General features: G+C 42.7%; 1 protein-coding gene across 7 annotated transcripts in view; it reads left to right on the top strand.

Annotated features, from left to right (window-relative positions):
• The first annotated feature begins 269 nt into the window (after positions 1 to 269).
• Positions 270 to 26,856, top strand: part of ATF7IP2 (activating transcription factor 7 interacting protein 2) — a 33,767-nt gene continuing 7,180 nt past the window's right edge. The window contains exons 1-8 of one of the 7 annotated variants that reach the window (XR_013833143.1): positions 270 to 904; positions 16,294 to 17,171; positions 18,292 to 18,446; positions 21,485 to 21,616; positions 22,628 to 22,699; positions 23,682 to 23,821; positions 24,063 to 24,130; positions 25,451 to 25,515. Coding sequence is in view for 5 of the 7 variants with exons in the window: in XM_079953799.1 (XP_079809925.1) it covers positions 867 to 904; positions 16,294 to 17,171; positions 18,292 to 18,446; positions 21,485 to 21,616; positions 22,628 to 22,699; positions 23,682 to 23,821; positions 24,063 to 24,130; positions 25,451 to 25,515 (1,548 nt within the window). In the remaining 2 variants the exon portion in view is untranslated. Of the gene's footprint in view, positions 905 to 7,242; positions 7,606 to 16,293; positions 17,172 to 18,291; positions 18,447 to 21,484; positions 21,617 to 22,627; positions 22,700 to 23,681; positions 23,822 to 24,062; positions 24,131 to 25,450; positions 25,516 to 26,856 lie in introns of those variants that run through there. The other 6 variants (XR_013833144.1, XM_079953799.1, XM_079953801.1 and 3 more) reach the window with 6 other exon arrangements.

Below are 26,856 nucleotides of genomic sequence, written 5' to 3'. Positions count from 1 at the left end.
CAGCTTGTCAGGCAAAACAGGAAAGCTTGTTCAGAGATGCACCCCAAATTGGATTGTTGCAGACTCTTTTATACATGCAAGTAAACAAGAGAATTTTCCTATAGTCTATCTGTTAACAGCTGCCGCCTTAGCTAACCACTAAGAACATCCACCCACTAACCACATCCTATAGAAATCTTTTGCAGCAACAATAAATGCAGCACCAGCAAGTTGTTGTTTTCAGCACATGACTTAAGCCTGTGCCACTGGAGTCAGATGTGGGGGGTTTTTATTTAAGGCAACGAACATACACTTAGCAACAGTGTCACATAAAGAGTCACTTCTCTTTTTTGGTCATTGTCTGCAATGACTTAGTTGGATCGGAGATGAGTGGATAAAAGCCCAGCCCTCCGCACACTGCAAAAGCAGTGCTACTTTGCCAAACAACCTCTCCTAGTGTGCCTACTAGCTATTTTCCTCCTGTTTATAAAGACAAGGAAACACAAGATTTACGGCCAGTTGTATCCTTGTTCGTTTAAGCTTAAGCAGAGAAAAGTAGTTATGGATGCACCACGGAACATTAAGCAGTAATTTGGAGGGCAGGGGGACAAGAGACAAAATTAGCTCGTGCGACGGCATCCTTTAAGAGAGGTTAAGCTGGCTGACTTCACCGAGACTGTTGGTGCATAGCGACGGAGCGCTTTCTCTTCTGCATAAAAAGATCATCACCATCATTGCCGTAAGCATTTAAACCGTCCTTTCTCAGTGCAGAACACTTTGCATGCACGGTTAAAGTAATAAGAAAATAAGAAGAACCCTGCTGGATCAGACCAAAGACCCCATCGAGTCCAGAATCCTGTTCTCAGCTTGGACCACCAGAGTACCATATGAAGCCCACAAGAGGACCTCAGTACAGCAGAAAAAGGTAAAGGTAAAGCAGAACCCTCCCCATTTGTGAACCCTAGCAACTGGGGATCCCTCCAGACTGGTGATTTTCTGCACGTTTGTTCTGCAGTATATATAGAGTACACAAAGGGATGCGAGTGGCACTGTGGTCTAAACCACTAAGCCTCTTGGACTGGTGGATCGGAAGGTCGGCAGTTCGAATGCCCGCAACAGGGTGAGCTCCCATTGCTCTGTCTCAGCTCCTGCCAACCTAGCAGTTTGAAAGCACACCACTGCAAGTAGATAAATAGGTACCACTCCAGGGGGAAGGTAAAAGGCGTTTCCGTGTGGTTTGGTCATGCTGGGCACATTACCCGGAAAGCTTTCTGTGGACAAATGCTGGCTCCCTCGGCCTGAAAGTGAGATGAGCGCCGCTGAGGCATCTAATCATAAGCCTGCATTTTTATCAAAGCTTATATTTTTGATTAAGACCTGTATCTTAAAAAGAGCTTAAAGATTTTCAAATGTTCATGCCAGGCAGAAGACCAGCTGCCTAAGAACCTTGGCAAGATGTTTATTCTCCTGGACAAGGGGCCCCCTGATTTATAGCAGAAAACAATTCTCAAAGTCGTAAAAAGGGAATTACAGGCTGACAGCCAAGGTTACACTGACCCTACATATTACAGAAGATAAAAAAGCAGAGAAAAACATAATTAAGAGTTGATAAATAGTAAAATAAAACCATGTGCCTCCCATTAAACTTGAGCCATATTTTCCTAAGGTTGAAAGGTCAAGAGCAGTGAAAAAGGCAACTGGCTTGGCTGGAGAAGATAGGTTTCTTCCTATCTTATTTTGAGGCTGGAAACTGTTCCTTCCTTTTTTTACTTTGAAAAGGTTTATTCTTCTAAAAAGCTATCTATGTTATGTATTAAATATATTGGCTGAAATGTAATTATGCAAAGGAATTAGAAGCTAAGAAATGTTAAATCCTTATGCTAGATTCTTATTTCATATAGTTGGAAGAGATCACAGGGGCCATCAGCCATCAGCCCAGCCCCCCCTGCCAAGCAGGAAACATCATTAGAGCACACATATGGTTGTCAGGCCTTTGTTTAAAGACCTCCAAGAGAAGGAGATCTTTCAATGATGATGTGAACTCAAGATCCTTGACATCTGTTTAAGATAAAAATTTAGGATTAAACCATCTGTTTTGGAGGGCAATAGGGCAAGGAGGGCAAGAGGTGAGCTGGTAATTAAGGTTCCTTGTTGAGACACATGTAAGATATATTACTACTTATTTGTCATTTATAGATAGAAGAATATATAGCTTTTTGTTTCCCATAAAAGGGCAAAAGGAAATGGGTGTATCTTTTGTGATTGGTTCTAGCAAACAGCCAATAGGAATTTCAACCAGGCTGATTGGACAGAGGCAGCCACAGGAGGAGCAAGGGGGCTGGATTAAGGAAATATAAGTGCTGGCCAGAATGGCAGGAGGGCAGGCCAGAGCTTGGTAACCATATACCACTGTGCCTCATATTTATTTGTCTGACAAATAAATTATTATTTTAATTTCTCTGTTGCTGCGTTGAATATTTCATTCCAGCTAAGCGTTAACCACAAGCAGGGTGCTACACCGCAACCCCATGGTCGCCTTTGACTGGACTTAACCATCCAGGGGGTGCTTTACCTTTTTTATATAGTGGTAGATTTTACTGGATTGTCTACGCATCATTCTGCTTTATTAGTTGTCCCATGCAATGCTTCCTTGACGATACCATAATATTGTCATCTGCAGGGGCACCAAAGTGGGGCAACCACCCTGCCCATATCATTTGGGGTTGGAAAAGTTACAGGATTTCCTCAGGAAGCTATGGGGTATGGGCAGACCAGAAACAGAGCCATAGGTCCACCCCAAAGCTATTGCAGCACAAACAGTATTGATCACATTGAACCACCTCAATACAATCACGAATGATATAAGCATATGAAAGACCGAACTCCATTTTGCGTGGCCATCTCAATGTCATCTATACTTGCTAGTAACTTAAGCTTAAGTGAGGTATGAACCAAAAAAAATAAATGAGGGTTTGCTGGTGCTACAGTAACTGCTGTTGCAAAAGATTTCTATAGGATTGTGGAAGAGGAAGAAGAATGGAAATAAAGTGAACAAATAAGTTTCCTAATGGTTAGTACCCTGAGGTGAGGGGGCGTGGCCTAGCTAAGTCTAGGAAAACGCCTTGTTCTATGGTCTTAACCCCTTCATGCATTGACTAGAGCGAGGCATGCCGGTTAATAGGAAGCTGAATTTCCCACAGTATATTGTCTCCCGATAATGGATGCAACCATTGCAGTTATTTATTTATTTCTGTATTTAAATACAGTGGTACCTCGGGTTACATACGCTTCAGGTTACAGACTCCACTAACCCAGAAATAGTGCTTCAGGTTAAGAACAGAAATCGTGCTTTGGTGGCTTGGTGGCGGCAGGAGGCCCCATTAGCTAAAGTGGTGCTTCAGGTTAAGAACAGTTTCAGGTTAAGAACAGACCTCCGGAATGAATTAAGTACTTAACCCGAGGTACCACTGTATAAATAAGTGAATCCAGGAGTTGTAGCTGAAAGCCATCCTGATGCCATCTTGAACCTGGCAGACATCATTTGGGGTGTAACATAGGGCTGCCATACATCCAGAATTTCCCAGAGATAGCCGGGATTTGGCCATCGGAAACACTGTCCGGGCGGAAATAGCTGAAATGTACAGGAAAATCCAGACATATGGCAATCCATGTCGGAAAAGTAGATTTTGGCAAATTTCCTTAAAAATAGCTCGAAAACCTTTTGAGATTTTGCAAAGCTCAACAACTTCTGTGTCCGGATTTTCACTTTTTGAAATATGGCAACCCAAGTAATGTAATTATTTTATTTTTCTTGTAGTCACACTGTAACACATGCTTAAGAGAGAAACAAAGAAGAAAAAGCGCCCCAGATAGAAAACTCTTTCGCAGGAATGCCAGTGGATGGAATAGTGTCAATAGCAATATTGTACTCAGTAGGGCTAACTTCTGAGTAGATACACATCGGATTTCCGTGTCAGGCTGTGCTTTAAAAATTCACTGTAACTTTGTAGCCTGCTGTGGTTTGTACGAGCTAGAATCCAAGGTCAGCTTCTTATATTTACACAACAGAGAAAGGCAGCAGTAAAACCTGGAGAGGGATATTAATGGCAAAATCATAAGTCATAGATCATAAATTGTGGTTCCTTTCAGGAATTCCGATTTAGTCTGAAATTGCTTCTTCAAGGACCTGTACCTTTGCTTGGACACAGGTAAAAGTGTCTTAATAAATTTTTTAAAATCAGCAAGCATTTGCCACTCGTTTAGGGGATGAAGCTCTGTTTTTATGCCCCTGCTGTTCTTAAAAAGCAAAAGTTAACAAATCTCTAATCTTGTTTACTATTATCTGTGAACCAAGTGCCTAGATAAACTGCTTGCTTTTATTAGAGTGGCAGGTTATAAACTTGAGGAAAAGGCTGAAAGTTTCAGGTCAAAGTCCTGTGTACACTTATGTAAGAGTTTGCAGGAAGTGGGACTCACTTCTGAGTAAAACACACATACGGTAGGATTGGTGCTGTAGATTTCAACTCCTACTTATTTACTTCATTACTTCTTTTCAGAGAGAGTAAATTGGAATGATCAGGTAACAGAAAAGCAAGCAGAAAATGGGGAGGAAGGAAAAGCAGAAAACTGAACATATATAGTGAGTTGTTGCGATGGCTGAGAAGTTAATTTAGAACCCGAGGGTTGCAAAAAAAGGGGGCAGAAGGTTGCAACAGATTATTATGCTAAATGGGATGTGTTTAATCTGTGTATGAGAGAGCAGGTCGCTTTGTTGGAAATGTCAAGAGGCGTAATTAAGATGTCGGGACAAGGTCTAAAACGGGCATGGAAATGTGCAGCTCCATTTAAAAAGTTTGGTTTTCATGAAAGAGAGCCGGCGGTGGTGGAGTGCTTAAAGAGTGTCAGACTAAGGCATGGGAGGGACCAGGGTTTGAATCCCCCACTTGGCTATGATGTTCACTGCATATCCTACAGCATTTCTCCAATGAAAATAGGGGCGTCCTAAGAGAAAGTGGGACATTCTAGGATCAAATAAGAAACCTGGAAAGCTTCTGTAAATCCAGGACTCTCCCCGGAAAATAGGGATACTTGGGAGGATCTGTCACTGGGTGTGACCTTGGTCCAGTCGCTGCTTCTCTTGGCCTAACCTACCTCACAGGTTCAGGTGGATAGCCCTGTTGATCTGTCATAGTCATAATAAATAACAAGATAAAAGATCCAGTTACAGATAGGTAGCCGTGTTGGTCTGCCATAGTCAAAACAAAATAAAAAAATTAGTTCTTGGTATGAGCTTTCATGTGCATGCACACTTCTTCAGATACCTGAAAGCACACGAAAGCTCATACCTGCTTGGTATGAGCTTTCGTGTGCATGCACACTTCTTCAGATATCTGAAGAAGTGTGCATGCACACGAAAGTTCATACCAAGAACTAACTTAGTTGGTCTTTAAGGTGCTACTGGAAGGAATTTTTTTATTTTGTTTTGAAGATAAAAGATGAAAACATATTTTTTAATAATTCCAGTGGCACCTTAAAGATCAACTAAATATAAGCTTTCAAGGTATGAGCTTTCGTGTGTAATACACACCTCGTCAGATGCAAGGAACAAGTCATCACCAAATTTAAAGTGATTGTGGATAAGGACAAGTGGCAGAGTACAGGAAACCTTTTTGGAACTAAAATACCTGCCTGATGAAGTTAAAAAAAGGATCCACAAAGCCAGATGGATACCCAGAGAGAACTTGCTGCAAGGTACACACAAAAGAGAAAACAATAGTACTCACATACAGCTCTCAAAACAGTTCAATGCATCATCAGAGATTTGCAACATCTCTTAGATAATGACCAGCTCTTTTCCCAAGCTCTGGGAGGAAAACCACCCAATCTTAAACAGCTCCTCACACACAATAATACAACTACCAGACTTAACATGGACACCGGCTACAATAAATCTAGATGCCAATATTATATATGCTGTCAAATGCCAACAGTGCCCTTCAGTTCACTGTATTGGACAAACAGGACAAACTTAATGCCAAAGGATAAAAGGTAAAGGTAAAGGACTCCTGACAGTTAAGTCCAGTTGCGAACGACTCTGGGGTTGCGGCGCTCATCTGACTTTATTGACCGAGGGAGCAAACGTTTGTCCACAGTTTTTCCGGGTCAAAGCCGCATCTGGTGAAACCAGAGCAGCACATGGAAACGCAATTTACCTTCGTGCTGGAGCCGTACCTATTTATCTACTTGCACTGGCATGCTTTCGAAATGCTAGGTTAGCAGGAGCTGGGACCGAGCAACGGAAGCTCACCCTGTCGTGGGGATTCGAACCGCCGACCTTCTGATCGGCAAGCCCAAGAGGCTCAGTGGTTTAGATCACAGCGCTACCTGCCAAAGGATAAATGGGCATAAATCTGACATCAGGAATCATAAAACAAACCAATAGGAGAGCACTTCAATCTCCCAGGATACTCTGTGCAGGATTTTAAGAGTGGCTGTCCTATTGCAAAAGAATTTTAGAAATACACTTGAAAGAGAAGTTGCTGAATTACAACTCCTTAGCAAACTAAAAACTATGGAGAGACCTGGTCTGAATAGAGATATTGGATTCATTTCCCATTATACATGCCAAAACTAATTTTGGTCATCTATCCCTTTAAAAATCCCTTGCGCTTCCCTGCGGAACCAACTGCCATAACAGTCTTCAACAGCTTTAAGGTTGAAGCGGCATCTGACGAAGTGTGTATTACACACGAAAGCTCATATCTTAAAAGCTTATATTTAGTTGGAATTATTTTAAAAGATTTTTTCATCTTTTATCTTGTTATTTATTCTGATTACCTCATAGGGTTGTCATGGGAATGCAATGAGGAGGGAGAAAACCACATATGCAGAGAAGCCAGTGTGTTTATCAGCAAAACAAGAGTGCTCTTTATTTGCCAAATTGGGTCCCATTAATCTCCAAGCCCATTCCGCACGTTCCAGGTCAGGAAATTTGAATTGGCCCCAAAGGATTGACGTGACTTGAAGTCGGTTCGCTTGAATAAATCTTTGCTCCTCTCTACCCCCTGGGCAACTGCAGCCACTGCCGGCCCTCTGCTGTGGACTTCTGCAATGCATACGTGTTCCCCACGTTCACACGTTACACGCGTATGAACAAGCCGAGGAAACCCCGCGTCTCACCCCCGCCCACCCCCGACCCGAAGAAGATGCTGCTCTTTCTGGGCTGAATTATAGCCTGCGCTCGTCGCTGATTGGCTAAGGCGCTTGAGCGAGGAGGAGGAGGGCGGGGCAAGGCAGGATACGACCGCTCCTGATTGGCCGAGCGGACGTTCTCCCCGGGCAAGACGAGGCTCAGCAAATAGCCAACGCTTTTAGCGATGCGTGAATAGGAGAAGGATGCCTCGGCTTCTGATTGGACAGAGAGAATAATTGTTTGATGGTCTCCTTGCTTTAAGCGCCTGCGCGGTTAATTCCTCCGGTTGCTCCCCTTACCCCTCTTCTAACGCCGCACGTGCCTTAGAACGATGGCGCCGTGAACGTTCTAACGGCCTCCAACGGCAGACGCGGCGCGAGAGAGAAAGAGCGCGCGGAGCCTCCGTTGAGCGCCTGCCGCGCCTGCGCAGACTGGTGAGTAAGTGGGGGAGGGGCGGTGTCTGTAGGTTTTTTTGTTTTGTATTTATTTTACCGCGTTTATATCCCAACTTCTTTCGTCCAAGGAGCCCAAGGTGGCGTGCATGGTTTCTTCTCCGTTATTCCCCGTGTTATAAACACGAGCACCCTGTGAGGTCGACTAGCCTGAGAGGGAGTGTCACACCCAGTGAGCTTGGTCGATAAATGAAATAATATGTAAGTTTGTTCTGGGTATAAGCTTTGTATAAGAACAAACTTAGTTGGTCTCCAAGGTGCTACTGGACAGTTTTTTAATTTATTTTGACTGCGTCAGACCAACACAGCTACCTACCTAACTGAATCTGAAATAATGTGTGTGTATATATACATAAACATATGTAAATATATTTCTAGGGAGGGAAAATACGCTTCAGGTGGTAATAGAAATAATTATCATTATTTATTACCCAACCCTTTACCGTAAGAGCCTGGTTACGTGTGTAAGTATGCAATGTAGTCAAGTTTTATTAGTATTTGCTGCTCACTATTGTCATTCACAATAACTGGCATAAGACTCTTAAATATGCAGATTGGGGCCATGTGGGAAATGGTTGCTCCAGGAAGACAGGAATAAACCCCCCAAAATTGAAATAGACAATATTTTTATTATTATTAATTGAATTTATTTCACACCCTATACCCTGAGGCCTCAGGGCAGTTCACAGAACAAAATCAAAACATAAAACCACAGAATCTATAATTGAAATAAAAGCAACAACCCAGTGCCGCCCCCCCCCCCCCCCCCGTATTTAAGACCTTCATTTAGCTTCCATGGATATGCAGTTAGATATAAAAGGTTTAAAACTCAACAGATTGTGGATCCCTTCAGATAATGCGTAGGTAAATAGGTGACAATATTCCTGTTTATACTGCATGCATTACATTTAATGTTTGTTTATTGCAGGGGACTCTGCAATAAAACTGGCAGTAATCTAGAAGGTTCAGGTCAAAGTTGCTGAGCCTTTTTTAGGAAGGAAAGCCCCGTTTTTATGGGGTCCAGGACAGAAATATTCAACTTTTTTTGGGAGGAGTGAAAGCTGTTGAGCTTCTTTGGTGGGAGCCAGTGATCTACTACAGGCATCCAGTGATCTACCTGTTGGGCGTGCCTGGTTTATTCCATTTATATCCTACCTTTTTCCCTCAAGGTGGCATGCACAGAGTTATGGGTGATCATATCACAACACTCATTGTTTGTAAATACAGTGGTGCCCCGCAACACGAATGCCTCGCAAGACGGAAAACCCGTTAGACGAAAGGGTTTTCCGTTTTGGAGGTGCTTCGCAAAACGAATTTCCTATTTGGTTGCTTCGCAAGACGAAAATGTCTTGCGAGTTCCTGCGGGTTTTTTTCCCTTTTTCCCCTTTTGCTAAGCCGCTTATCTGCTTATCCGATAAGCCGCTAAAAGCCGCTAAGCCGTCAATGGGCTTGCTTCGCAAGATGAAAAAACCGCTAGACAAAGAGACTCGCGGAACGGATTAATTTCATCTTGCGAGGCACCACTGTAGTGTAGTATAGCCAGTCTATGCTTCCTTGCATGTACCGTTCACTTGGCCAGAACATGCACATTCCATTCCATTAGCTCTTTGATCAACACAGTTCATTATTAGTTCATCAACAGCATCCATTTTGTGGTGGTGGTCTTCAGCCATTTTAGGTTCATTCAAATCATACCATTAATTACAAAAGTAAGGCCTGGCAGCTTCTGGGTATACTACATCAGTTTATTTACAGGAGGTGATAATGAGATGCCTGTGTTTGGTAGATAAGAATGATATTATTCTTAGGATATTTTGCTTGAGCAAAAAGGCATAAATTCAGATTATTTCTTATTAGCCAAGATGTTATTTGAGAGAATTTGCATAGAATTTTTTTTAAAACACACACACGTAATATCACTTATTTTTAGCACCATAGAGACCAAGTTGGAATTGAATGAGATTGATGTAGCTCGCAGAACCTGGAGAGAGCTATTAAAGGATGTGTATTGCAGGTGGGAAAGATCTGGAGCAGGTATTGGGAATATGAATACCAGATGACCTGTGGGGGTCAGGTTACCCCAGTTTCAAGTACCATTTAACAACCTGGACTTTGCTTTGGTTTTATAGGGAGATACTCACTTTTATTCACACATTTGCAGCACACACAGGTGCCTGTATTGTTTTATCACGTTCCTCAAATATATTGTATACCCGGTAAACTACAGATGCTAGGATAGTGAATTGGTGTCGTTAATTTACTAATATGTGTCCTTCCAAAGGAGCCTGGAGTGGCAAGCAACAAGTGATAAAACAACACAAATGCCTTTAAAACAATTGCAGCACAGGTGCAGACTATCAGGATTTAGTCAAGTAAGTCCTGTACAGTGGTACCTCAGGATATATATGCTTCAGGTTACAGACTCCGCTAACCAGAAATAGTGCTTTAGGTTAAGAACTTTGCTTCAGGATGAGAACAGAAATCGTGCTCTGGCGGCGCGGCAGCAGCAGGAGGCCCCATTAGCTAAAGTGGTGCTTCAGGTTAAGAACAGTTTCAGGTTAAGAACGGGCTTCCGGAACAAGTTAAGTACTTAACCTGAGGTGCCACTGTAATTGAAATTGGTAGGGTTACATTTCTAATTGGGCCTTTTCTTCTTGGGAGTAGTTTGGGGGAGCATGAGGAAGCAAATACTGGTTTTGGGAAAATCTAGGGCCCAAAGGAATTTGGTGTCTCATAAAATTATTCTCAGCTGCTTGGGTTTTAATAGCCCTGTGAAGTTCTCAAGGTCACACCCATTCTTAATTGGTGATAACTTGCAGCTGGGCTTGCTTCCAGCTATCATCTCCTGAGTAGTTCTGGAAGAGTCGTGAGCGCGTGCCCCCCCCCCCAGCTTTTGGATTAGTGGGGGAATAAAGATGGGCTGTCCCCTTTTCTACCTGATATAGAACATATTTCACCTTGCAATTTGTTGGCCTGTTGCCTGGTCGCTAAATTGGGACGTGCCAAGCCCGTCTCTCGGGGAGCAGGCACTGCCAGCATTGGTAAAAGAAGTGCATGGTAAGTTTAACTAGTGAAGTCTTGATTATTATTTTATTGTGTGGTGGTTCTGTAATTCCAATGTTTAAAACTTCTAATTTGTCCTATTTTGTGGAAATTCTACTGTGCATTGGAGTAAAGCAGTGGTTCACGAAGTAGGTGATGCGCCCCTCCCCCCACAGTATGACCTAGGTAGGTGTAAATGACTCTGAAAAGCTGAAAAAATTGTCCAGTACCACCTTAGAGACCAACTAAGTATGTTCTGGGTATAAGCTTTCATGTGCACGCACACTTCTTCAGACAGGTAAAATGGATTAATCCGTTCCAGACTTTTAAAAACAACCCCTAAAACAACAATTTAACATGAATTTTACTATCTGAGACCACTGATCCATAAAATTATTCGATGTACTGTACTATAAAATAAATAAGACAGTATTGTAGATGATAAAAAAATAATAATCTTACTTGCACTGATGATAGTCATTGTTTGGATGGGGGGCTTTTATCCATTTCCACAGTCACAATCAGTCAGTAGCTGAACTGGGTTCCACACAGTTACAAAAACAAATTGACCGAAAAAGCCTCAAAAACAAAAACGCAAAATAAATAGCAAAAACAAAAGTGCCAAACATAATCCCTTCCGGAAGTCCGTTTGACTTCCAAAATGTTCAAAAATCAAGGTGCAGCTTCTGATTGGTGCAGGCGCCCCAGAAACAATAGCCAACAACCACATCAGATGTTTGGCTTCCAAAAAACGTTCAAAAGCCGGAACACTTATGTCTGGGTTTTCGGCATTTGGGAACCAAGGTGTTTGCAAACCAAGGTGCCACTGTAATCCTTTTTATAGGGTAGGGTAGGCTAAGGGGCACGGGGGGGGTGGTGAGTTTATAAACCAAAGAGTCAAAGGCCTCTAGAAGTTTGGGAACCACTGGATTACAGGATCTATGTGGCTGTTCCCCGATAGTTTTCTCTTGCTGTAAAAATCTGTGGATTCATGGAAAAAGACTGTGGTCCTAAATTCAGTGTTCTAGATTGCCGAGGCTTCTGGTATAGAAACTTCTTATTATTTTTTTTATTAGGGATTTGCAAGCAGGATAAGTACTAAGGCACATTCCAGCTCCTGGGAAGCCCTGGTTGCTAAAGTTTTGAAATTGTACCCCTACTGGTCTATAAGTCTGGGTGGTGGCAGTATTTATCTTTTGACTAAGTGGGCATTGGGACCAATATTTTTATATCTCACAAGTGGGGATTTGAACCCTCATCTCCCAGTTCCTAGTTCCACACTCGAATCACTGCACCACACCGGCTTCCTAGAGGAGTACTGCTATGGGGTTACTCTTATCAATTAAGCAGGTAAATAAATAAATTTAGTTTTGCTAGTTCCATGCTGTGGAATTCTGTTCCACCAGAGACTTAGTAAGCATCCTAGCTGTTGACTTTCAGGGATCTCTTAAAGACCTTTTGATGTCAACAGGCCCTTGCTGCTGTTTTGATTTTTGGTTAGCCAGTCTCCTTAATGGTTATCTGTAGTTTTATTTTTTAACATGGGGTAGTATGTTTTTACATTGTGCGCCACCTTTATATTTTATGATGTAGCAGGGTGGAGAAATAAATAAAGATTTGAATGGCAGCCACCACCAGAGAGCCAGAATTGTTTGAGAATTATCCTGGTTGTGGTGAACATTTATACTTTCTTGTTTGTTTACTTAATGGTGAAGGCCTCTAGGAGAGTGTACAGGAGGGTTTGGGCAGCCTAGTGTCCTACATGTTTTGGGACTTCCATCAGCATACCGGAAGATTGATTGTAATTCGAAGAAGTGTAGTTGGCCTGGCTCTATTAATCCTTTATATCACTGTTAAATGAAGGCTGTTAGAAAAACAGACAACCCCTCTTTCTCTCTCAGGCCTGATAGCTGCTTATATTTGCCCGACCTGAATTCCTAACGGAAGCCCCTCATAGCTGCTGAGCTTGCATGCCAGAGGCATGGGCCTCCCTTGTTTAGAGATAACGCAGCTGTAATATATTGGGAGGACTCCAGGATTAAATGCATTTTAGGCACAAGGGGGCCACTAGGTGGCGCATCGGAAGATGGCTGACAATAACATCTCTCTGACCCACACGAGGTAATTTGGAGGCTATGATGGGGGTAATTAGCCTCCTTAACCCCCCCAGGATTATGGGGGGGACGGCCCTTGCCTGCTGTGCCCTATACCACCCCCGAATTTGTGGGGGTGGGGGCACTAGGCACAAAGCCCTCCTGTGGGATTTTCGGCACTCCTCGACGCCGTCCCCGATTCGCGCCGCTGGTTGCAATGATCTTTAAAAGAAATAATTTGGACATGATTAATTGCACATACATCAAGGAAAAAGGGGAGTAAATACTGCTGACAGAAGAGATCTCTGATAACAAGACAACAATAAAATACGAGAAGAACGTCAAGATACGGTAATGACTATGGGGGGAAGGGGGGGGGAACCTGCCTCTACCTTTTTATGTGATTTAACAAGAATCCCCCTCCCCTAATGAGTCAGAAATTAAGGACTTAAGCTGTGGATTTAAGACTGTGTGGAGATAAACTTTCGATCCAAAGCAATGTTTCAAGATGAAGCTGGAAAGCTAAGAGTTTTGGAGTGACGCAGTCAGGAAAAAATGCCGTTCGCCATTTTGTGAGGCATTGTGGGAGCTCTTGGGTCTGGGAGGAGAAAGAGAGAAATAGAGTTGTTTACATATCGTGAATCAACTCCTCGGTGGGACTTAAGAGCGACAAATGCCAAAATTTACAATGGATAAAGTGATGTTATCTACGAAGGAGATATATGGAAACCATCTGGACTTAGTGGAGGAACGGGAAATCCACACAGGATTATTACACTTGCTATCGGCTTAAGGAGACTAACAGAAGAGATCGTAAAGGAAAAAGAGAAATTATACGAACAAGATATGATGTGGCAACACCAAGATAAGACTGGATAGAATTATGAACTGATTGGGACTGATTTGGACATTAACGCAGTAATAAGAAGATGATCTGAATTCCCCTTTGGATCTTGAAGTATGGGTTCCCCCAACAATATTTAAAAATTTGGCTTTGTAATTCGGAATTTATATGATGTGATTTAATTTGATGTGATTGGCCAGTTAATAAAAATTATTTAAAAAAAAAATAAAAAAAAATAAATGCATTTTAGACACGCAGCCCGAACCATGGGATCTTAATGTCTGGCTGATTAATTTGGCAATTGGATTTTGCAATTTCGCCTAATGCATATAAACCTCTAGAATTTGACCCAGAATTTGAGCCTCAACACAAACCAGGAACAGCAATGCTGTTGGATTGGCTAGACTGGGGTCTTTCTCTTGACTGTTGTCTCTGGAGCTCCTGGAAGCTGAATCGAAGTGGGTGCCATCTGTTCTCTGGGTATGATGTTGTACTTCTGCATAGGTTGCCTGCTGTTTAATAAACCTTAGACTTTCTCACCACTTGTGTGTCTTGCGTTTGCTTTTGAACCCCTGAAGAAAAAGAACCCCCTTGCCTTTGACAAGACATTACCCCAAGCATTGGCTAAGAGCACGGTGGGAATTGTAATTCAACAACATCAGACAGGCACTCAGTTGGGGAATTGTTGGCAAAATGGATTTATGGGCAGAGAGGGATATGTGCCCTCTCCAGATGCCTTCTTGTAGAGTTGTATCAATTCTCTTTCGTGTGGTCTGAATTCCCATTCCCAATTACTTGGTCTGTTCAACCCACAAGCTGAAGTCAATATTAACATACGAAACACAGAAGGAAACAGCCACCAAATGAATTGCCAAATAAGGGAGTCCACTTCTCAAGATTCTGGTAACTTAATGGTGACTTAGTTTTTCTTAGCAGACCAATGTGTTTCAGCCAAAAGGCTACCTTCAGGGGATTTCTATTAAAGAGGCATAATAGGAATGTTGGTGTAATGCAAACAGTGGGTTAAATTACACAGTGCTTGGGCTTATGTCCTGAGGAGCACCCCCCCCAAAAAAATCTGGATGTTCAGAGATAAGGGGCCAGGTGCACTGTTACTATAGCAACACCAGCAGGGTTGAGTGTATGACTTGCTGAGTTGTTCATCCTCCCATTGTTTCAGGAAAAATAGAGACAGATCTAATAATTTCAAGGGCACTGCTTTCATGATGTCCTGTTTGCATGTCGGGATTTGCATAGCAGCGTTAGCTAGCATGGTGATGGTGTTAGTGGATCTCTGTACATATGTATCTTTACTTCATAGACCAGAAGAACTGTTTATAGTAGGCAGTAGTGTTTAGATTTGTCTTGTATCGGCGACAAGAAAGTTACTTTGAGCTGCGTCCGAGAGGAGCATTCCCCTTAACTGGGGACTCTGGAGGAAGCTGTTTTGCAGGAGAAGGATATCTCTGAAGACTCTGCTGGGGCTCTGCATGCTCTGAGGTGTGGTGAACTACCAAGTGACTCCCACAAGGAACCAACAAGGAACACCTGCAAAACATAGTATTAATTCCATATATACAGTGGTACCTCGGTCTAAAAACAGTCCTGTTAACAAACAATTCTGGCAACGCACTCCATAAGACCAGAAGTAGGTGTTCTGGCTAGCGAACTTTGCCCCGGAAGATGAACAGAAGCCGACCGGCGGAATGGCACCGGTGGTGGGAGGCCTCATTGGGGAAGGCACGCCTCAGTTTAAGAACACTTTAGGTGTAAGAACGAATTAAGTTCGAAAACGGAGGTACCACTGTATAAACATCCATCCAAACATCCATCCAAACAGCTCCAAACTTATAAAAAACCAACCAAGATAAATGTCCAAAAAGGCAAGTTAAAGCATAAGTGGTAACCATGGTTTGTTCTTGGCATACTGCTCATGGTTTGAGGAAACTAGCATGAGCCTGGGTTCAGATGTAATGGCAAGTTTCCAGTTATGGGCACCTTGGTTTTAAGAAGGACATTGATGAGCTGAAACGCTTGTGGAGGATGGTGTGAGAAATGAGGATGTTTCTTTTTCACATAAACCACAAAAGTACCCAATTCTTACAAGGGCAACCAAGATGATCAAGGGTCTGGATAGCAAGCCTTACAAAGAACGGTTGAGGGAATTTGGGTATGTTTAGCCTGGGAAAGAGATATGATAGCCATCTTCATATATGAAAAAGGCTGTTGAATGAAACATTGGAGCAAGCTAGTTTTCTCCTTCTTCAGAGAGTAGGACCCGTAATAATGGCTTCAAGTTACAAGAAAGGAGATTCCAACTAAACATCAGGAAGAACTTCTTGACAGTAAGAGCTTTTTGACAGTGGAACGGACTTGGGAAGTTGCAGACTCTGCTTCTTTGGAGGTTTTTAAGCAGAGGTTGGATGGCCATTTGTCATGAATGCTTTAGCCGAGATTCCTGCATTGCAGAGGGTGGAAATAGATGACCCTTGGAGTCGCTTGCAACTCTACAGTTCTGTGATTAATAATAGTGTGTGGTGTGCACACAGGCCTCTGATATACTGAACTGACTGCATTTAAATCTGGTGTAGGTTTAAATTAAATGTAGGTTACCTGATTCAAACTTTAATTAGCATCTTAAGGAAAATAATGTTTGATCTCGACTCACAAGATGTAATTATTGTGTTTTAGGGTGCAAGAAATTAATCCAAACATGGATGTCAAAAAGCCCTTGCGTGCCAAAAAGACGATGACTCCAAGCGCCCGAAAGCAAGTGAAGATGCTGCGTGAAATGAAGGCTGTCCAAGCAGCAGAAAAATTGGCAAATAGTACCTCCGTTGTGTATAATCATGTTCATTTAAAAAGGGCTGAAACAAGTGGCTTAAGTCAGAACTCGCTGAAAGAACCTAACCTTCAACCGAAATCGAAAGAAACTCTGTTGCACCCTCCAACATTAAATGAGTCCATAACCAATTTAGTTGTTAATTCTGAAATGAAGGCTGTCCAAGCAGCAGAAAAATTGGCAAATGGTACCTCCGTTGTGGATAATCATGTCCACTTAAAAAGGTCTGAAACAAGTGGCTTAAGTCAGAACTCTCTGAAAGAACCTAACCTTCAACCAGAATCGAAAGAAACTCTGTTGCACCGTCCAACATTAAGGGAGCCCGTAACCAATTTAGTTGTTAATTCTGAAATCAGTATTTATAATAGTAGTCGTGAAGGATCCCAAGATCTTCCCTACAAGGTTTGCACTGAAGACTCTGATTTGGAGCAATTTCTGAATGCTGGAGCCTTACAGGATCTACTGTATTATTACCTTCAAAAAGAACCCAGTCCCTCATCGCATAAGCCGGTGGAAGTACACTTGAACTCTGAGCCGCTTGCCCAGCTTTCTGGCCAATCGGAACATGAGCTTTCAGTGACTTCTCCTATGCGCAAGATCCCTGCCTTAGAAAAGATAACCGAAATAAAAGATGAACCACTTGTTAAGCAAACCATGCCAGTATTGGAACAGGAAGGCGACAGATTCCAGTTGCTTGAGAAAAAAACTAATTCTTCAGTACGGCCAGGTAATCATTTTTTTAAATTATTGTTTTTACAGTCATTAAGATGGTTTATCCTCTCAGGGCAATGTAGAGTAAATGTAATCAAAAGAGCTAAACACAAAGAACGGTAGATAAATTTGAAATGGGGGTGGGGGGGTGGGACACAAAATAGGATACTCATAACAGAGACTCATTCATCCAGCTGGGAGAATCATTAGAACAAAAATGTCTTTGGTTGTTCCAGAAGGTGCAGATAATGGACGCCTTTCTTATCTCATTACGGATATAGGGCTGGGTGATATATCATCCAAAACCGGCTTGAAGTCCATATTGTGATACTGGCTTCATAGTTTTTGACCTGACAATACATTATGAATCACGGTGTGTGCGCTATGGAAAAATCAGTGTGGGGAAAACCATGAAGGCTGCCTTGTGTCACCATAACCACTTCCTGTCCACAGTGCTCACTATTCACATGGAATACAGCTCAAGAAATCGTTGCTTAAGCTTTAGAAGACCAGATTTTGATGCTAAATGGTGGCCACTTGCAAAATTTCCCTCCTGTTCCTCTTTCCAAGAGTGAGTGTGATGCTAGTTTGAGGCGGTTGCAGAAGACACTGTGCAGTTCATTTTAATCAAGTGAAATGACACAGTTGCTTAACTTCAGAGTGTTGGCGTGACTGAGATCACAGTACCATTTCAGGCCCCGTTCATTTCTGCAGAAACTAGAAAACTGCAGCCTTCTTTAAAGTTTGAACCCTTCTTATATAACTCTGCTCCAAAGCTTTCAGGGGGGTGGGTAGGTGTTTGCTCTTGGCTTGTATGGGATTTTTAAAAATATAACTTACTGCAAAAGTTGCCTACTTCTTCAAAAACTAGAGCGAAAAACTTATTGCAGTACTGATTCAGCTTCACAAAAATCTGTTGCAGTGCATTGCTGATGTGATATAGTGGTTCGATTGTCCGATTAGGACCTGTGATAGCAGACTTTAAAGCTCACTGGGTCAGTTGGTGTTCCTTGGCTTAACCTACATAGTGTTGTTATGAGGATAAAATGGGGAGGGGGAGAACCATGTACTCCTTGGACAGAAAAGTGGTATATAAATGTCGTAGTGGTAGTGGCAATGTTTTCCAGATTTCTTAGGGAATCCCTTCTGTCTCCTCAAAGATGGGGCTCCGAGGAAAAGGAAAATTTCAGAAACTAATGAAGGCATCTTTTCCAAATGCATCAAGAAATCCAATGAAGCCGGAAAGGTTGGCGACAAAAGCTCAGAGAAAAGACGTATTGCATTGGAACAGGTGAGTTGCTTTGTATGAGAAGCCACTGCAGTTGTGCTGAAATAATGAAATTAAAGCAGGGTTGAGAATGGAAAACTGTTCTGGGTGTGTGGCTTGTGCTGTTCTGGTCATCCTAAGCGTGCTCGTGGACTGATTTTTTATTTTTTTTTAAATGCCAGGACTGAAATGTCTTGATAGTTTTGAGGAGTTCATTTCAGCCTTGCGTAACTACTGCTATTTTTGTTTTGATAGCTCACTTCAAGCCCTCCTGGGGCTGGACAAGTCCAAAGGTAATGCTGCACATGGCAGTGATGTTGCTGTGTAAATTGGGGTTGGGAATCTCCCACCAAACTTAAGCCTTGCATCAGGGCTGCCAGCCCAGTTCTAGTCCTAGATACAGCCGATTTCCTCCGTTTCTAGCCTGAAAGCTCATAATGAGTAACAAATGATTTTTATTTAACTAAAACTCTTTAATCAAAGCTTTATTTTGCTGTCTGATCCAGGGGTACCAAGTATTTCTAGCAGGCATTACAGTGGTGCCCCGCAAGACGAACGCCTCGCAAGACGGAAAACCTGCTAGACGAAAGGGTTTTCCGTTTTGGAGGCGCTTCGCAAAACAAATTTCCCTATGGACTTGCTTCGCAAGACGAAAATGTCTTGCGAGTTCCTGCGGGGTTTTCCCCCCCCCCTTTTTCTAAGCAGCTAAGCCGCTTATCAGCTGATCTGCTAAGCTGATAAGCCGCTAAAAGCCGCTAAACCGCTAATAGCGCTAATCCGCTAAGCTGTCAATGGGCTTGCTTCGCAAGACGAAAAAACCGCTATACGAAGAGACTCACGGAACGGATTAATTTCGTCTTGCGAGGCACCACTGTACTATTACTATTAATTGAATTTATTCCCTGCCCTTCACCATCAAGTCCCACACAATTAAGAATAGTTAAAGCACATTACAGTCACAAGAATATGGTGGGTTCTGAAAACGCACATCTCCAGTAAAGAGGTGTGTTTTCATTTGCCCAAAGCAAAGTTGTTATCACTGAACTATGGCCCTTTTCCCACTGAAATGCACAGGGAAGTACTGTAGCCCAGTTCAGAATGTGCCTTTCTGCATTGTATCCTTTTCTCTGTATTTCTGTTCTCTTATTCTTTTGCTTTTCAGTTAACCAAAGCAGGACCATCAGTAATACGCAAAGAGGGCACATAGCTCTCCTTGACCCCAGTAACAGAACTTATAGGCTGATACCATGTCAATTAGAGACTGACCAGAGCCAGTGGAAGGTGATTGACAACTTGATAAGATAAGGGGAGTTTTAGGTAAACAACTCCAAATATGGGGTGTCCAGTTGGAAGGCCAGGTAAAGAGTCCATGAATATTACAGAGATGATAAGGGCATGAGAGCATGTATTCTGAATGCTATATAGATGCCTTGAATTATGTACAGTTGTACCTTGGTTCTTAATCCATTCCAAAACCAAGGCGCACTTTCCCATAGAAAGTAATACAAAACAGATTGATCCATAAAATGAAAACAATAATTGATGTACTGTACTATAAAATAAGAAAGTATTGTAGATAAAAATACTGTAAAATTAAAAAAATATATATTACTTGCACTGATGATAGTCATTGTTTGGCGGGCCTGCAAGATAGAGCTGTTCCGCCTGGCCTTTGGTTTGGATTCAGTCTGACCCTTATGTTTTCCCTCTCCTTACGGTTTTGATCTATGGGCTACTTTTAAAATGAGGCTGCATTTTAAATTGCATTTTAACCTGTATTTTAAATTGCCCCCCCCCAGTTATGTTTTTATTGTAATTTTACTGGTGTTAGCCACCCTGAGCCCGGCTCTGGGCGGGGTATAAATAAAATTAATTTTATTATTATTATTATTATCAATTTCTGCATTCACACAATCAATCAATCAGCTGAACTGGGTTCCACACAGTCACAAAAACAAATGAACCGAAAAAGCCTCAAAAACGCAAAATGAATAGCAAAATCAAAACTGCCAAATACAATGGTACCTTGGTTCTTTAACTTAATCCGTTCCACAAGTCCATCTGACTTCCTATATGTTCGAAAACGAAGGCTCAGCTTCTGATTGGTGCAGGCACCCCGGAAACAATAGCTGACAGCTGCACCAGACATTCGGCTTCCAAAAAACATTTGAAAACCGAAACACTCCACTGGGACTTCCAACACAACTTTCCCTTGATTGGGAAAGGACCAGGTGTAATTTTCAGAGCTTCCTTTTAAAGGGTAACAGTGTACGCTGTTGTTGGCACTGGACTGTACATTAAGAACTCTGTCTCTACCTGATTCTGGACAAGAATTTTCCCAGTTTTTTCGGAGGGGGAGGCAGCTGCATCTACACCCTCCTCTGCATGTGTGGCAGAGGAGGGTGTCTGTTTATACAGAAGTCCTTAGCCCAAATCCAAATAGCTGCTTGTGGCATTTGAGTTTTAGCCTCTCCAGTTACATGGTGTAGAACACGCTTTCAGCAGAGATTTTGCAGGTATCCTCGCTTTTGACTTTCAGACTTATTTAAGCTGGCAGGCCTTTATCACAGTTTGTTTGTTTGTTTGTTTGATCAGCCAGTCTCACCTTAATGATTATCTGCAGCTTTATTTTAATTTTTTAAAAAATGGTGTTTGTTTTATGCTAAGGATGATGTGATGCTAATGAACCGCTTCAGTTAATCAAAATCCACAAGGACTTTTGCACATGACTTTGGGCAGCTTGACCTCTGGATTTACGTATGCATCATTTTTTTTTAAAAAAAGTATTCCATGTATTCAGGCAACCCGGGTACATGGAGTTTGTTGCATGGCTCTTTGGATCCTGGCCTCAGTGCATGTTGGATGCCTGTGAAGCTGTGGTTTGGGGTGAGCAACTGAAGGTGCTGCAGGAAAAAGTTTTATTTGTGTTGGACTTGTTGCTTACTGACATGCAAAAGGTGCTGTGCGTTGAGTCAGAGCTTTTAAAACTTCCTGCTTTCTAAGAATTTCTTGATTTAAAGGGTGCATGCTTATATGTGTTGTCCCCCCCCCCCCCATTGTAGGTCAAATGCTTTATTCAAAGTCAGCTGGACAAGTCAGTGAAAACCTTGGATCACAGGCTCGAACTTCTAAAGCAAAGAATCGACCACACGCAGTGCCTCCGGAAGCATGAAGCGATAGCTATTAAAATTGTAGTAAGGCACTGTTCCATTTTAAAAGCCTTGTCTGTCAGTCATGGTTTAATACATGAAAATTATAGGACACAAACTTGTACCATATGCACAAGCATGTTTTTTATTTTATTTTACTGGAGCCTGTCGTGTCTCTAAGAGGCTGGCATCAGAAGCTGGTGTTATCAGGCATTTGCCAAGGCCCATATCCCGACAAGAGGTTCTTTGATGACCTCTGGCTCTGCTTTTCCTCCCTGCTGTCACTGCCTGTCCCTCTGCCTTCTCTGAGTGTTCAGTGGTAGGAGCAAGGCAGAAGAGGGAGCATTTTGCCAAGGGCCCCTGCAAAACCTGGAGCCAGCACGTTATATATCTGTATATAGAAATATGGCCCATAAGTCACGTGTTGTAGAGATCCCACTGCTGGCTGCTGTTAGACTTGTCAGTTTAACCCATGGTATACAGATGTCTTGACACCTTGCATGCAGCTGAGACCCTCTACTTGGCATGTTAAAGTGGCACAGGAAAGGGTGCTGGCCTGCCAGGGTGGCTGAGGGATGCAAAGAGGACTTAAGGGGGAGGGAGTTTTAGGAGTGGGCAGTTCAGGAGCAGAGGGTTAAAGAAGTAAGGCAGAGAAGGGAGCAGTAAGTCAGGGAAGCAACACTAAGGAGGAACAGAGAGCAAGTGCAAACAAACCTTTTTGTATGGCAAAGAGGGTAGCAGAGTCTCTTTGTGGTTGCCATAAAAGTGGTGAGAGGAAGGGATGATTGACTTGCAGTTGGCGCAAGCAGTTTGGTGGTGGGATTCCTTTTCAGACACTAGGAAAAGGGGAAGTAGCAACTTGGGACATTCCGTCAGATTTGTTAGAAGCCATTGGTCATTGCAAAAACACAATTGATGTTAGAAGTACATCCTTGAGCCTACTAGCCAAACCCTTAGCTCCAGATATTTAGAGTTGCTTCAGTGCAACTGTGAATGTTGCTCCCCTTGTTCTAAAGTTTTTCTGCAGGCCAATGCAAGCTCTTCTTTCTCTTGCAGAAGAAAATCTCTAGGCTTGACAGACGCATTGATGCTGTAATAACAAGACAGAAGAGAGAATCATCTAGAAAAGTAAGCATGCTACAGCACTATACAGTGGTACCTCGGGTTAAGTACTTAATTCATTCCGGAGGTCCGTTCTTAACCTGAAACTGTTCTTAACCTGAAGCACCACTAGCTAATGCGGCCTCCTGCTGCCGCCAGAGCCCGATTTCTGTTCTCATCCTGAAGCAAAGTTCTTAACCTGAAGCACTATTTCTGGGTTAGCGGAGTCTGTAACCTGAAGTGTATGTAACCCGAGGTACCAGTGTATTATACTACAACACTCCATCATCGACAGAAACTATTGCTAAGCCATTTTCCCAGTGTCTTAATTCTCTTGAGCTCAGAAACTGCTGCAGTGTCTCAAGGTGACCAGTGCAACACAGTCAAATGCATGCACTGTAATACCATATGTGTTTGAGTATGACTGGTTAGGCGTGCAGAAGGGAATCTGCAATGGATTCTGCACCTTGAAAAAGAAGTTCTGGCTTCACTTCCTAACAGAGTGCCTGACAGGCCACTGCAGGGAGGTTGGAATTTTAAAATGTGAAGGGGTTGAGTTGCCTTCTAGGGAAACTAGCAGTGCAGCAGATGACAACAACAAAGCCTTTATTTTTTTGTGGTGGGGTAAGGCTTTATCTTTCCATCTTTAGACAGCCAGGTTTTAAGAACAGTGGAGAGCAGCTCCTGTGTCGGCTTTCACAGCCGCAGTTCCCGATGTTCTTCACAGGCAAACTGAATGAAGCAGTGGTCTGTGGGACCCTTGATCTAATGTGTTTAAGTCAAAAGTTTCAGGTGAGCATCAGGAAAAACTTCTTGACAGTGGGACCCAGATGCTTACTGATGGGGAACAGAAATAAACTTTAGTCAGCATGTGAGAGAACACAACAGTTACACTGGCTTTAATACCAGCAAGAAGAAGATGCTTCCTTGATGAAGGAGCCTGATTAGTCATACTGGAATATGTGGAATAGCACAGTGTACAAGTTATTTTTTTCTCTTTCCTTCCCAGGCCCTCCCTACAAGACCACCTTTGCAAATTGAAATAATAAATTGCCCCAGTCCTCAACATAGCAATGAAAACAGCATGCCAGCACCGTCAAAAGAGAAGCCATCCAATCTTAACAAAACTATCCCTAAAAACACAGAAAGGTAAGTCTCCCCATCAGTATGGCAGCTGTCCTTGTTCATTTGCTGCATGCTTGGGAAGTGCAAGTATCGGTCCGTGAAAAGCAGGCTTACATTACTGTTCTCTGCATTTAGCAACACACGTGCTATAACGCCTATTTCCCCCATTATTCATTTCACAAGTAAGACTTTGTTGCCTTAAGTGGAGGGGCTGGGTTCTTTTACATTTCTGCGCAATCTATTTTGTATTCTTTTTTTTAATCAGCTCTGAAGACATTATATGCCTTTCTTGGGGGGAAAAAAGCTCAGACGTGGGAACAGTGAATCCTACAGGTACATGAAACTAAATTCTCCTTTCTCCTATTTTAAAAAACTTTCCAACAGTATGAGTCTTGTTTCACAGCTGATTATTAGGTTATGTGTTATATATGCACACCATCTGCAAAGCACAATTAGCATGGTTCAAGAGGCAGAATAATACTCTTTCATAGAATTGTAGAGTTGCATGGTACTTGTAAGAGTGTAAGTCCCATTGATTGCCTCGTCAACCACATTAATCCTTTGACTCAGCTTGGCTGTCAAACTTGGCGGGCAGCTCCTGGGCAAAATTGCAGATTCATTTGGACATAATTTGATGCCAGAGTTTGGCAATACGTGATTGAGCTCAGAAAGAAGACACGTCATGGTACATCTGCAAAACCAGATGCCTTCATCTGCCCCACCAGCAGTAAAGCACGTTTCTCCTATATTGGTCTCTACAGACAAAGCAGGCACTGTAGCTCTCCAATGGTTTGACTTTATCCCGGATGGTGCACTCTTCCATTGTTGCAAATCTGATTGCCCATTCCACATCCAATTTAGCAGATTGGTGAAGGCTCTGTGGCAAGACCACCTGGAAGAATTCTACCTTCATGATTTCTATATAACCATATATCCTAATGATTTTTTATATATCCATGTATCCTAATGATGCTTAAATCACTAAGGCTTCAGTAGGGCTAGAAGTGCCTAAATCTCAGTTTCCCTTTGCCCTATTTCTCTCTGCCCTGCTATTGTGCTTGAAGGGAACAATAAATCTGATGTGTTGGCGTTTCCTATAGGGAACCTTCCCCAGACTGTTTCTCATGCTCACGAGGTGGAGGGTGAGATGGAGGAAACGGGAAAGAGAAGTCAGCCACAGAATGCAATGTTCTAGCCAATAAAAGATGGCGGGGTTACTCAAGCTTCAACGGTCGAATAGGTTTCTTTTCCACTTTATAGCTGAAAATTAGGGTAAAGGGCATCATGATGCACAGTATTGGAAAAGCAGAACTATTCTTTACATGGGCATAGGAAGGGCTTTGCCCCGCTCATTGGCTTGATTTTGCTGCAATATGTAATGCCTAACGCTGTTTGTAATCAGGTATATAAACCCAAAGCCCAAGGGGCTCGGATACCCAGGCTCTGGAAAGTATTCCACTGGGTCTTTATTGCTCAGCAATAAACTTTGCCTTCTTTTTCTCCACCGCTGCGTCTGTCGATTCTTGGACACATTTTGAGTGGGCAACAGGTATTCCTTATATGCTTGCAACAGCTCCTGCAGAGGGAAGCCATGACCTTTTGTCAGACGAGTTCAAGCGTTTTAAAATTTTCACTTCTGTCAAATTCCCTTAGGTATTCAGCAGAAAGAAACGTCTGTAAATGCCTCTACTTCAGCTGAAACTCCATGCAACTCTAAGGTCAGCTTTAACAACTCTTACCCCACCCCACCCTGTCCATAGAATTGTAGAGTGGGAAGAGACCCCAAGGGTCATCTAGTCCCCCCAAAGGTCCACCCCCCTTCCGAGGCAGTCCATTCCATGGTCAAACAGCTCTTGCCATCAGAAATGACTTCCTAAAGTTTAGTCAGAATCTCCTTTCTTGTAATTCAAAACCATTGGTTTGGCACCTGCCCTCAGAGAAGCAGAAAATAAGTTTGCTCCATCTTCCAAGTATTCTTTAAGATTCTCTTCTTTGGTGCAACTAGGATTTTATTCCTTTCCCCCATCCTACAATGAACGGATCTGAATGATGAATGACTTTAAAGTGTGTTTCGAGCAGGGGTTAAGCGCAATAAATTAATTTTGTCATCCACATCATCTGTGGCTGTGACATTTTGGGCCTTGCCGCATGATCAAGTGTGCCCAGTTATACTGAATTGGGGGACCCCCTTAAGAGATGGAACCCTCCGAATCTTGCTCTGCAAGGTAAATTACATGCACAGGCCTCCTGGCCTCACTTGAAACACTTGCCTGCCCATCTGCGCCAGCTTGAGTCCCAAAAGAATTCACACTAGGTGAATGTTACCATGGGAATCTTGATCAGTGGCAATGTACTACCTTAAATCTAGACTATGAACAGCTTGTTTTATCATGGAATCATACAGTTTGACTTGTTTTAGGAACATTTATTAGGAAGTGTGCTGGAACCGTTCAGCAAATTGCTTTCCAACGGCTTACAGAAGTAAGCCATTTCTATTCCCTCACCCCAGTCTCCATTCATCCTCTATCCAAGCAAGCGGGAGCCATGATCAGAGTTCAAGGACCTACATCAGCGGGAGCACAGAGGGAGAGGCCTGGGGGAAATGTCTGAGAGCCAAACAACTGTAGAGGGACCAATCCTGAGAAACTTCTAGTTTTCGGCAGGGACAAGCCCCTTGTCCCAATTTTTGGCAGCACATTTTAAAAATTAGTTGTACAGTGGTACCTTGGTTCTCAAACGCCTTGGTACTCAAGCAACTTCGAACCCAAACACTGCAAACCCGGAAGTAAGTGTTCCGGTTTGTAAACTTTCTTCAGAAGCCAAACATGCTCCATTTTAAGTGTTACGCTTCCGTTTGGAGTGTTACGCTGAGGTCTGTCTGTTTTTGCTATTTATTTTGCGTTTTTGTGGCTCTTTCTGTGTGTGAGAGAGACTGTGTGGAACCCAGTTCAGCTACTGATTGATTGTGTGACTGCAGTACATTATTTATTGCTTTCATTTTATGGATCAAAGGTCTTGTTAGATGGTAAAATTCATGTTAAATTGCTCTTTTAGGGGTT

The sequence above is a fragment of the Podarcis cretensis genome (assembly GCF_951804945.1).
Source record: "Podarcis cretensis genome assembly, chromosome: 14".
Taxonomy (NCBI): domain Eukaryota; kingdom Metazoa; phylum Chordata; class Lepidosauria; order Squamata; family Lacertidae; genus Podarcis; species Podarcis cretensis.
Note: the sequence above shows the minus strand (reverse complement) of the source record. Positions and strands in the feature narration are given on the sequence as shown.